A 13,662-nucleotide genomic window follows, 5' to 3' on the forward strand; every position below is an offset into this window, starting at 1 on the left:
CGGTTTCTTCGGTATCATCGAACCATTCCAAGTGTGCGATGGCACACACCTTTATTTATTTATTTATTATTCATGATACCCCAAAGGCCCTTGCAGGCATTACATGGGGGGTGGGGAAAGAAAACAGTCAGCAACTATCGACTAAGCAAAATCAAATAATGATAACAACATATATACAAACAAACAACTTCGTGAAGGCACAACTATCAATATAAGGAAAAAAAAAGTTTAGTGGAGGCACACACAAGCAGAAGATAAAAAGCAGGTAACACACCAACCAGTGGTTCGCACTCGTGAGTATGGAAGCTAATTAGTAAGGGACCTGTGGAATAACGAGTGATCGGTGATATCAGCTATCTGAGAAGGGAGACTGTTCCAGTCAATAGCAGATTTGCAAAAGAAGGACTTCGAGTAGATATTTGTGCGGCACTCGAATCTGTTGACCTTGAAACGGTGATCAAAGCGGGGGAAGATAACTGAGGAACGGGAGAACGGGGGGATATCAGATGGGAAATTATGGATGAATCGGTGAAAGAGCAATAACCTGGCAACAAGCCGACGTTTATCCAGGCTGGTAAGGTTGAGTTGTTGTTTGATGGATGATACAGAAGAATTCCGCGAGAAATCAGCAACAATGAATCTAGCAGCTCGGTTTTGAACCGCTTCAAGTGATAGTGATAAGTAAAGTTGGGATGGATCCCATATGGCAGATGCGTATTCCAACTTGGACCGGACTAAAGACGTATAGGCGAGTTTCTTGAGATGACGACGACGACTTTGTGGTGTAAGTTCCGCACCACATACGAGAGTGTTTTCTACCCTTTTACCCTTCTACCCTTCTGTTTTCTACCCTTAATACCCTTCTAATACACTGTTATTACACCTTTCAATTGACAATGCGGAATAGGGAAGGGTGTTCATTTACAGAAATATCACTTTGACACGCTGAAAGTTGGAAAGGCATTTACTGTGTACTCATACACGTTTAGACCAATCTATGCCTCTAGAGCTCATCCCAAGAAGGGGCGTCTCCCCCCAGTTTATTACCCTCTCACGATCTCAACCACGTCCACAATTTACCCTATCTCATCAAGGAACCCGGGCACCGCACTGCACTCAAACGTTCCACCAAGCTCGGCAGCCGATTTGCATGCAGGAGCACTGTGGCTTCTTAATAGCGCCATTCAACGCACAAGATGAACTCTCCAGTTTTCCTGCGCGAGCGGTCTGGGCTTTGTTCTACCCATTTCCAGCAAACCACACCCGGCATTGGTCGTATGGCCTGAAACAAAAGAACACTATCGTTGCCAAGGATCATGCACCTGCAGGAAAGGTGTGGTGGGTGACGCGGTTTTTGTCCTGGCAAGGGAGAGATTGGGGGCCCCTATATCAGGCCGGCTGCGAACAGTACAATAATAACAGTGATTACGAGAAAAGATTTGGAGGAATGTATAGCGGCTCCGTACCGGTTGTAGACCGGTCACCGATGTGCGCAAGGAGATGACGGAAGGCGATGAAAGTTCACTTCACGCTCGGGCCAAGCGGAAGTGCCCGGATGATAAAAGGGTATCATTCGACGTATAGCAACGTGTTGAACTGCCAGAACAGGATGATGCCTTCAGGTCACATGTGAATGATATGGAGAAATTTAGTAATTGTGGGCACGGTAATATCCTTTGAGACTGAGGGACAGCAGTGGACACAAACTGGAGCAAACTGGACATGTCTTCGTGTGCGTCCGTTGTCGTCCGTCAATCTCGAGGAATGTCACCGTGCCCAGATTATCACCAGCTTGCTTGCATCCTAGTTTTTTTTTTTGCTCAGTGTTAGTAATTGTGCCTTGGGGCCTATGGTGCCGTCATCAGATGTTCTCGACGCTGTCTCGAATTGTACCGGAATATTCCTTTGCAGAAGTGTCAAGGGAAACAAATATATGGACACATATTTTATTCAGATAGCTGCAACCTGTACGCTTCTGGCTTCCGGTAGCAATCAGGAGGGTCAAGGTTCCAATCCTGGCGTCGGCACCTTTTTCCCGAATGATTTGCAATTCATTTTTCTTGTGCGTTGGAAGCTCACGCGTTTGTGTCGTGCCTGGATGGAGCTCGCATCGGCTAATTCTCGTTGCCAACACATTTTAGGTCCGCAACCATGTAGTCTACTTGACCACCGGGCTACGTTGCTGGGCGACGCAAATATAAGGAAGAAAACGTAAATTGTCTGGACATAACACGAATTGGAGAGCTCACGATCTGCTTGCGCGCCCAGCAAACGTACCGAGGAAGATGTTCATAGCTGTGTTTCTACACATCACTTTCTGGCAGCTCAAAGACACAAAACGTGCCAGCTCCCTCACTGCAAAACACACCCAAAAGCGTTGAAAACCCATTCTACTCGCGTCGTAATTCACACCTCGTCCTCAGCTCCATCTTTGTCACACCCTACACCACAAGAGAGCACATCGCTCTTCTGTCTTTGGTCCCCTTTCAACACATGTGTATAACATCCTTTCTGCGAACGCACGAACTGTTTCTCAAAACAGCCGGTGTCGGTTGTCGCCATTTCCTCCACGATCCCATTCGGGTTTTGTCTTTCACAAGCAATCGCCGCCGCTGCATGTCTTGCTTGCACCAGGACCTGCGAGACAGGGTCTGGTCTGCGGCACATTCCAGTTCCCGACTTCCATGTTGGGACGCACCGGCCTTACTGAAAGCATAGGCCGGGCAGACTATATCAATCATCAGCGGTTGGGGGCGGGCCAGGACTTGACCTCGTCCTGTTAAAGAAACAGGAAAAAGAAGAAAAAAAAAAGAGGAACAAGTCTGTGCAAATTAAAGGCAGGTCCCCCTCCTTCCATCTTTTCTTTCCCTTCACGTAACTTATTTTTCGTTTCATATTTTCTTTTCCTTTTGCGTTCATTTCGCAAGATTGAGTCGAAAGAACGCGTAGTGGACTGTCTGTTTCACTCGCGGTAAAGATATCATGCTGCTGAGGCAAGTGTTTAAAGAAATGGTCTTCGAGGCTAGGAGGAATGTGAGAGCCATTTGTTTGTGGTCCCCCGCGTGTCATGCTATCAGGTGCAAAAATGGAATGGTGAATTGTCTATGGTTGGAATGAGGGAGAAGCTGTAGATCACTGTTTCCCTGCGTGAGCGTTTTCGGTGTGAGGTAGATTGCGTTTGAAGGAAAGCGCTTATCTCGTATACGCGCGTTGAGCGACGACTGCCATCTTGACGTGTCATCAAGTGACGTGCCGTTGCTGGTCGTTTCGTATCATTAGCACATGTCGCCCGTCTGCCATAGACCTGTCGATAACGGATGCCTTCGGGGTAGTGAATCGAGGATGAATGTGTGAGGACTAGATGACAAGTCATTCTTCGAATCTATTGACGGTTACATTCGCATGAACTTCGTGGCGTTGAACAAAGCATCAAACGCTACTTGAAACCTGTGCTTCTTTTCCTTTCGCGCTGGTTACAACCATCCAATGGCAGTACAGTGCTGGACAACAGTTTACGGGACACGCTCCGACGCGCTCCTTCCTCAGGGTGACACGCTGGCAGCGAAAGGTACCGTACGGACTTGCAAACAGGCGACTGTGTTACCTGTATAGGTACATGTCTCTAAGTCTGTACGATCCAGCACTGTATACATCGAAGAACCTGGTTGTTCCGACAGCTGTTTGTGAATTCGTACTTGTTTTCTTGACCATATCATCATCCAACAAATTCGCCTGGAAAGTCTTGGGAAAACCCGGGGAAAACCTCACACAGCACAGCCGGTAACAGGATTCGAGCCCGTGTCACCTCCCAGTCTCGGCGTGGAAAGCGATCATCCTAACCACTATGCCACGGGAGCTGGTACTTCTATGCCTCTGTCATGAACAAAGAAAAGCATGCATTGAATGACTAACTGCTGAACTACGGTATCGGTTCATATCGGGGGGGGGGGGGATATATTTATTGGACGAAAAGGAAGAGAAAAAAAACTGGGGAAAGGTCAGCCAAACGGGACGTCGGCTTGCTATTCCGGAAATAAATAAATAAATAAAGAAAATTAAGAAATAAGGAATATCGGAATAGCAAGACAACGCCCACTTTATGAAACAGGTAGACAAGAATGTAGATCCAGCGACCGAAATATCAGGAACCGATATGTCCAACAGGATACTGTTCTTTGACTGGGCCACGAAGAAGTTAGTATCCAGAAAAGAGGAGTCATTTACGAGAACTTCAACGTGTGAGGCAATTAGTTTAGAAGACGTTTCACATCGCGCCCAGGAACCCAACCATGAGAACCCCGTATACGCTGAGGCTACTTAGTCATACAGTTCATGCTTGGCACAAAAACCATCACGAAAACCAACCACACTCCAGACGGCAGTGCTTCCTCGCACAGCCAACGACGTCCAGGCGAATCCGGCATCACGGTAATCAGCGTCGTGACGTATGCCCTGCCATGGCTTAGCAAGAGGGCGTCTCTGTCAACTGCGTCACCCGTTGCACGATTCGTGACCGGCTGTGACCGTGCCGGTGCAACTTTCACGGTCATCACGGAACATCCGCGCGGCGTCCTCAAAACTCTATTGTGTCACGGTGATGTCTTGAACTTGATCCCTGAGCTTTGGAAACCACGAAGCAGGCGCCATTCTGCTAACGGCAGCCGTGCTGTCATTCACGCTGCCTCTGTCATAGAGGATTTTTCTGTCTCTCGTTTTAATACCTGTCTCGCCTTTTGTTGGTCTTATTGCGGCCAACGAGCGTAGCTGTCGTGTCTCTGGCTGACTTCTTGTGTGGCTACTAGAGGGACAGCGTGAAGCATGAGACAGAATTGGATACCTGGCAATCTGCGACAAGTTAGAAGACCCCGAATGTGTTTCTTGTACGCTGTGGTTCGTGTGACTGGTTGGTAGTTCGGCGTCCAGGATTTGACGGGTTTCAGGCACACGTGGTATGATGCGAGACTGTCCTCCTCGTCCTGATGCTCGCGTCTTGTACCTATAGTCCTTTACGAGGCCAGGAGTATGAGGACCACCGAATGAACAGAAAATAACAACAAGGTCCTGGCCAGAGGCGGATCCTGGATTTTTCTGAAAGGGGCGGGGCCGGGGGGGGGGGGGTTCTTGCCTTGGACAGCATGCTGTAACACTACCAAGGTCACGTGAAACTCTATGTAACGACAGAGCTCGAGGGAGTCAGGACATCCGGATCCCCCTAGATCCGTCCCTGGTCCTAGCCGAAGGGCCGACCGTCTACCACTCACTCCTGCAACTACCCTTATAGTCTCAGAAACAGGAAGTTTTCTGCATTTCTTTACCAACTCCTCAACGGGGTGGGGGTGCTCTAGACCCTGACGGAAAAGGGACACTGGTTTTTACGAATATGTCCCGGTTTTTTACCAGTGTGTGACAGTGGGTCCCGGGTCACATTGGAGTTCAAGGTAATGGCGTCGCAGATTTGACGGGTTCTTCGACCTACCGTAACGGCAACACCGTACCCATCATACTGTCCAACGGGAATAGGCTTTCCATTCGTCTGCGTTGGCGTCGCCCTTGGCAGGCCACCAATGGTGCCATGGCATCACTCAGTGATCACTGCTCTATGCAGTGGACCTGACATTATCATTCAGGATGTCAGGTGGCTGCCCTCGCAGCTTCATGTCGCCTACGACTCAACATCGCCTTCTGCCCTGTGTTCCGGTATAAGCTGTGCGACAATAACGTGACGCTGTGCTCAGCTTTACCAACTCAGGTTGCCATACCTCAGCTAAGATTCACCACATCATCGAGGTCTGCGACCAGTATACACGTGCAAACGACAAGTGGCTAGACGCCTTCTTGAGCCCCTGGACCAAGATCATTCAGTTCGCCCAAAGCCATTGGCCCAATGGAGCACTCCAGCGCTGCTTCTCTCCCTCTTTGGTTTCCTTCAAGCTACAGGACTCCTCCAAGAACTCTAAATTTCCCGACATGCCATCTCCTTTGCTCCCCTTTAATTCATCCTCTCATAACAACCTCTTTGAAGTGGGATAGGGTCCTGTGACTACTGCGGAGAAGCACCCCATGCCGTCACCACTATTCATTCATTCATCGTTGTTGTTTACGCGCTCCAAAAACGTACCATATTGTCACAAGGCAGGGAACATCAACAGGAACCACCCGGACCTCTCTACGTCTTCACTTTCATTTCGACTCCCCTTGTGGAGAGGTATGCGTATAGCGAAGTCCCATCTCACAGAACAAAAAATGTCCTACCACCCATGATCGTGTTATTAGATATGTGATAATGCATCCTTCTGCTTCAACTATATACTGTTGTCCCCATTGCTAAAGCATCACGCTTGTGTGCTGTCAACCCCTCACTTACGGAAACCCGGACAAACACATTTGCCCCCGCTTAGTAATCAATATCTCCATATTATTTTTTTCTCCAACATCAACATCAACATCATCAATGCGCGTGCTTTCTCTTCAGCACCGATAGTCGGACTGACGACAGCTGGGCTTCCTTACCGTCACTGCTTGACAGCTTGAGTAGTACAGTACCTATGATTATATATAGGTACTTTTCTCCCTTTTCTTTCGTTGATTTTTGTTCAGAACCAGGTTATACACATCGACTGCTGCGAACATCTCTTCGCAACAACCCGGTTATTACTTAAAATATCAGTTTCGACTCATCCAAGGTTTGGTCTGTCTGTCATACTGGAAGCACGAGCGCGAGGAGACGTCAGAGTTGCGGTCGTCTAAGGAGATTAACGCTGCGGACAACATTTGTAGTTTCGTATTACCTCTCCATTTGAGGAATTCGGAGGAGGAATGAGAGTTTGACCTCACGAGGAGCGTTAGCTTTTGAGAACTACTGGGCATACATGTATTTGCCCAGTGAAAGTCTTGCCTCCGGGCGTGTGATGTTGACTTTCGTCTGCTTGCATAAGGCGCCTCTGGGTCGTTCTTTTTGGTGCGAAAGTCACACAGTTTGGTGTGTTTAAGCCAGGTGCGTAATGTGTACCGAGGGCAGGGCCCTTGAAAGCCTCGCCTTGCTTCGTTTTTGTGGCCGTTACTGACATCTGGAAGTCCACGCCTCTCGCCGTGTGTGTGTGTGTGTGTGTGTGTGTGGTAGAGGGAAGGCTCGTTGTTAAAAGAGGAAGTTGTTCTAGAGGATTTTTGACTTCAGCATCCAGGCTTCGGGTGGAAAAAATAAATAAATGAAATAGATGGTGCAAAGAATTGCCACGAGCTACGTCGTCAGCCTCGTAGCTGTGAGGGACAGCCTCTGTAGCTCTATAGACTTCTTCCGCCAAGAGCCACTAAATAAGCTTGACTCTACCCCCGGCAACCGTAGTGAACATTATCCGTAGCCTTGCAGGAAGCGACAGGGCAACCACGCATGTTGGGCGATATTACCCTCTGTGAGGAAATACACGCTGTTCCACACTCGCAACGCTTTCGTGTCATTGGGCTGTGCATTTTTTTGGCATCAAAGTACATGTTTCTGGAGTTTCACAACTTTCACGGTGTTTGGCATTGTGGAAGCCATGAACGATGATCCAACACTTGCGGGTCGGTGGCTCTATGGTCATGGTTCTCCGTGTGGGAAGAAAAATCTCGAGCTGTTGGTTTCTACAACAGTCGTTGGCTTTACCTGCGGTTCTTCTACTTGTTTATTTTTTTTTCTACTTAAGAAATAACTGGCGAATAAGTAGTCACGGTGGTTTAGAACGTGCGTCTTTTACGCAGTGCCTGCTTCCCAACTGGCTGTTGTACCTGGTGGTGTCCTACAGAGTGTGTGGGACAATTTCTAAATTTCTGTGTGGGGGACAATTACGAAATCTCTTCGCCGTTTCTACACGTATACGAGTGTTCCTTCGATGAGATATGATTTACAGATAAATTAGTCACTCGCAGTGGATGTCAGCCGTAACACCTGAACAGCTAAGCGGGAACAGTTAAACTGCGGGCACCTCGTATCTATAGACACCACGTACCACACTACAATAAACCATTTTCGAACCTCTCGGGCACTTGCCTCAACTCCTCCCAAACCCTCCTCTTCAAAGCAAACGAGCTGCTGCCTGGTGTCGTTGTACCCTGGCTTCCTGAGCTATACAAACAATGAAAGTCGCATATCGCCCTCCGCAGAGAAACGACCCGCCATCCTGCTTCAGAATGAAACAACGCAAAGAAAAAAGAAGCACTCAAATCGTTCGCCGCGCACAGGAACAACTTGGCTATCACGCAACAGTCACCCGTGTGATGAGACAAAAACAGCCAGGTTCCTTCAAGACAGACAGAGACAGATGGAGAAAATGCTCTAACTCAGCCCTGCACGGTAGCCTTGCCTTCAACGAAGCTTAATAGTTGTACGATCGTTTCCTCTTTTAATTGTATCAAGGAAACGCCACGTACAAAATTGTGTTTGAAGAGAGTGGCTTTTGTTCACTTGCTTTTGTGCTCCTGAAACAGTAGTCTGGTTCGGCATACATGTGTCGTGCTTCGGGAACGAATTGTTTGCCTAAGCTTAATTCGTAAAAGACATCCTCGGCACCTTTTTTTTTTTTTTTTTTTGAGGAGCTTTTGGAGCTTTGTGATGAAGAGGTTCACATTTTTGTTCACATCATCATCATGGATTCTGTCTGTCGGTCGGTCGGTCTGAAAGCATGTATGTATATGTACGCATGAACCGAAAATAAAAGTGCGAACAATAAAATTGCTTCCAATCTTCCCGAAATAATGTGCCATGACTTGTGGGTATTGGATACATTTCGGACTGGTTCTAATTTACGCTTTCCGTCCTATTTTCTCTAATTTGTGATGTCTAAAGCATAGTTAGTTGAAAATAATGTCTAATTCGTGTTAATTCCCTAGTCCAGCACTGAAAAGCGAAGCTAAAAGGAGAACGACAGAAAATAATCGTGTTCTTGTCGCCTTTATCGCAAGAAACACCCGCGCACAAGAACAATGGGAGCAATTTTATAGCTTGATATTTCGATGCATCTTGGTCCATTTATCCCGCGAACTGGTGTTCGTGCGTAGTTCCAGGGGGTCTCACTATCACTGGAACCGTGCTTACTTGCGCAACCAGTTTCTCTCAGACTGCCATAATTGTCACACGCATGTCGGTGCCTTCCCTGAAAGGGTGTCGGGTTGTCGCGTCATGAATATTCATACGGCGCGCTTCAGGCGTTCGACGGCTGCCATTTGCCCGTCTTATACCGTTGCTCAATTCGCGATGGGTGATCTACTTATTTACGATGCTGATTTTTAATTGGAGACCTAAGTAATGACTGTCTAAGATGCTGATTTAGAGCGCTGATCGTAATTATAAGGACCGTTATATAATTTGTAGGCTGTCTGTCGTAGAAAGATATAGATGCTGATATCGTGGCGATTCTATTGAAAGGTGGAAGTAGAACATGCTTGAATTGTCCACGAAGTTAATTGCATTTAACGAAGCCACAGTGGAATAAGACGTGGATAGCGCGTTAATATTTCACGAGAGATATACGATGCAGTGTACGACATACCATACCTGGCGTCTATACACTTGATCCAACCCATACATCAATTTCACCCATACAACATCAATTAAATAATGGCAGTTGATGAAAAGGCATCAGTGGAGGGATCATTATTTTCATCAACCACCATTATTTAAATAAATGTTAATGTGGGCGCGTAAGTGTTCTGTTGATTGCTTGATTTGTAAAAGAAAAAAAAAATTGAGAGCCACTCGAGCCACTCGGAACTGGCTACTCCAGGACGCGTTATTCAGAAAAGAAAGGAAAACTACACAAATCTATGTTGTGTTCATCCTTCAATGTCCCATTGAGTGAGCTGCTACAACGTTACAATTATTTGGAAATTTGTGAACTAGAGATGAGTGACTATTTGCAAAAACGGAAAGCACAAGCAAAGCATTGGGGAGTATACGCTCTGTCATTTTGTTTTATAAGGGCGTTTTTTTGTTTTGTTTTTTCAAGCGGTATTCGTTCGAAGAACGTTTAAAGAACCCACGAAGAACCTTTACGGTGCCAAGAAAGATTCGTACATTATTTCACATTTCTTATTTGGGTGCTCGAAGAGCTCAAGAGATCTTTCTTTTTTTTTTTCTATGACTTGCTGGGTGTGTGCTGTGTGTGCCCCCACCGATCCCTACGTTTTACGCTCACTTGGTTGAAACTTTTGAACTACATGTTGAACTCCACCACTTTAACTCGTTCATCTGTTAGTATTTTCTGTGTGTAAGCGTCCTGGAGTAGCCACTTCGACTTCGTCGCGACTCACCCCCCCCCCCTTTTTCTTTTTTTTAAGTCAAATCACCATCACCGTCTTTTCCTTTTTTTCGAAAGTCATCTTAAACTATCGTCATTAATGGTCTCAAGCCCGGGTCTTCGAACCATGCCGGCTTCAACTTGATGGCATGAGACTTCATGACTTAGACCTATCGTTTTTCGTGAGTAACGTCAAGTACGGGGTGCTGTGTGCGAGACCACAGTCATCACTGAGAGCATTATGGCGTCGCTCATTATCATAATTATCTCGCGACGTAAACCTTCGAATTACTCAAATTTCAAATGACCTAGTTCATATATAGCTTAAGGCATTGGAGAAACATGATTTAAACACACAAGGAAAAAAAGCAAATAAGTAATAACGTCGTTTTCGCTTAATAATTTCCCCCTTTATTTCCGTTTCCATCAGAGTTGGTGGCAGCCCAAGACAAAAAGCTACCAGTGCTGCCATTCATTCTCCACTTATTAGCATTTCTTTTGTCAGACATTGACATTGTCATAGTTTCGGGCAGTTTTCTCAACGTATTTTATATTTTACCTCCATAGGTGACGGTTACTGTCCTGGACCGCAACGACAGTCCTCCTCGCTTTCTGAACACGCCCTTCCTCATCTCCATGTCTGAAGACACCCCGACGGGTGCTACGGTTACTACCATTCGTGCTGAAGACCCTGATCTGGAAGGTGGCGTCAAGTTCAGCCTAGCTGCTGAAGAGTCGCGGTTCCAGATTGATCCTCAACGTGGTGTCATCGTGCTCATGGAACCTCTTGACAGGGAGACCAAAGCGCAACACAAATTCACGGTGACAGCCACAGATGGCATTCAGGCTGCTGAAGCTCCCATTACCATTGATGTGAGTAAAGGTGCAAGCGTCCAGTCACGAGATGTTACGTATCCCCAGCTCTTGCATGGAGTAAGGAGCATCTGGGACAGTCCTAGCCCTAACTGCTAGACATGTAACCAAGCCGATGTCGTACTCACGACCTACTACTGTGAATAGAGTCATGGGACCGCTTGGACGAACAGTGGTGTCCTCAATAGCTTGGGTTGTGGTTCGGGCACACGGTACTGTCCTCAACGCGCCCCAAAGCTACTGATGACGGCACTGGGAAGTTTCCTCAACGTCCCTGCAAGCGGACACTGGATGTACAGAAAGCTCCCAATATTGAACACAAAAGTTAACTTCCTGCTCTTGACGTCACTCATGTGACCCGCGCGCGTCTTTTGATGCCGCGAAACCGCAACATTACAAAGAGAGAGAGAGAGAGAGAAAAAAAAAAAAAGCAGTGTAGATTCTAATACAAAGTACAACTTCACGTGATAAGATATGGGAGAGCTTCCCGCTGGTGTCAGGCATTGGACATTTTGTATCGAAGAATTTAAAAGAAAAAAAGCCTGTTTTTGTAACGTGCCTCACAGGAACAAGAGGGTGTAGTTAATGTTGCATAAAATGTTGGGCTGGATGAAACAGGTGCTCTCCAAAGTTGGACAATATCATTAAAACGTCACTGACCCTCATTCTGTCCCAAACAGGTGATCGACACTAACGACAACCTACCAGTATTCAGTGAGCAAGTTTATTCCTTCGACCTGTGGGAAGACACCCAGCGTGGGGCGCAAGTCGGCGTCGTATCGGCGAAGGACGCGGACTTGGGCCTCAACCGTCAGGTCTCCTACTCAGTGCTTAGTGATTGGGCCAACGATGTGTTCTCGTTGAATCCACAGACGGGTGTCTTCACGTTAACGTCCCATCTGGACTACGAACAAGTAAGATGTGATGTCTTCCTCTTTTCATGTCCACGTACTCTCGAAGTTGTTTCCTTCTTGTGGTATGCGCCTGTTGTCTTAGGTCAAGGTAGATAATGTTGAAAAAAAAAAAAAACGACTGCAAAATCTTCCTTTTTAAGTCACAAATAACAAAGACGGTTAAGAGCATCAACTGTTTACTATATACATAAAAACAAGACTTTCGTGCAGTAGGCTGCACTTCTTCAGGTCACCTTCAATCGCGGTAAACACCTAAGGGCGGTAACGTAGGGCGGGGCAACCACAACCGGAAGCTACACCGTGACATTTCTACATCTTTCAGCGTCTAAGAGTGGTGTTCTTGTAAATACATTTTTTTTTATTATTCCTCAGCCTCTACTAAAGGATGTAATACCGGTGTTAAAAATGATGTTTCCAAAATACCCATCTGAAACAGTGTTTTGAATGGAATGCACCCCCCATGAATGGCTGTTTTCTGTAGAATATGACCTTTGAAATCGTGTTTTTCGAATACATCATTTAGATTTTATACATCATTTCGAATCATATCATCAATTTAGAATACATCATTTTTTCACCCTTCTCACCCCCTTCTCTTTGGCGTGAAACTCGCACCACGAAGGTGTGTGGCATTGGCCAAAGCATTTACACCTGAAAGGTGTAAAAACACTTGCTGTCTAGAAGTACATCGCGGAAGCCCTAACACCAGCGTAGCAATGGAAGGCGGTGTGATATTTTTACGCAGCTCTTTCTCTAATTTGCGTGGCGCACTCGTTCCTGATGACGTCGCTCCCGACCCGGTGGGCGTTCCGGTTGCACGTGCCAAGCCCTTTCGCGCATGCGTGAAGTGCAATGCTGTGCAATACGAGTATATATTTCCTGTCGATCGTGGGATGCTCACGATGCCTCAGATTGCTCCTCGGAGCGACTGCGTTGATACGAGATCGTGTCGCTGAAAACACCGAGTAGAGAGTGCTTACGCTTTGATCGAGAGCGAATGAATGGGCGTTTTTTGCGTGGGAAGGTCAACCTGAAATGCTTATTAGATATTACACATGCCTGAGAGGGAAGCAAGGATAACGAAGAAGGAAACGAAGGCATTCGATAGGCTCATAGATAGACACTCCCCTTCTAATGCCATTAATGCAACGACCGCAACGTTAGTATCGCTTCCTGTCCTTTATGTAATAAAATATTATAATTGGGAGTAGATTTACACGCAAGGTGAGTCAGCCTATATTTTTGTGGCGACGGTATAGGACGGTATAGACCGTATAGGTGTTTTGTGCCGTAGGGTATAGGCCTGCGAACATGAGCTGGAGACACCCGACACACGGTGTTAGAGGCTACGTCCACCTCCCCCACATTTCTACCGTACTCGACCAGTATCGAACCCGAGATCTTGAGCTCAGTGTCGTGAATATCTTTCTTTCAAACCAACTGGACCTTAACACGACGACGCAAAACTCCACCATACTGACCTGCATCCCAAACCCCTCGCACCTCAACCACTCGTGGCTTTCTATCCATTCAGGCCTCTCTCGCAAATTCCTCACACAGCCCCTGAAGTATCTGCAGCCAATAGCTGGTTTACCCTCGACAGA

At 46.8% G+C, this 13,662-nt stretch overlaps 1 protein-coding gene across 1 annotated transcript in view; it reads left to right on the forward strand.

Annotated features, from left to right (window-relative positions):
• The window catches only part of LOC135394862 (cadherin-related tumor suppressor-like), a 121,652-nt gene that overhangs the window by 81,315 nt on the left and 26,675 nt on the right, over window positions 1–13,662 (forward strand). The window contains exons 2-3 of the mRNA XM_064625893.1: window positions 10,839–11,144; window positions 11,825–12,058. Coding sequence (XP_064481963.1) covers window positions 10,839–11,144; window positions 11,825–12,058 — 540 coding nt within the window. The remainder of the gene's footprint in view (window positions 1–10,838; window positions 11,145–11,824; window positions 12,059–13,662) is intronic.

Source organism: Ornithodoros turicata, chromosome 5 (assembly GCF_037126465.1).
Source record: "Ornithodoros turicata isolate Travis chromosome 5, ASM3712646v1, whole genome shotgun sequence".
NCBI classification, from domain to species: domain Eukaryota; kingdom Metazoa; phylum Arthropoda; class Arachnida; order Ixodida; family Argasidae; genus Ornithodoros; species Ornithodoros turicata.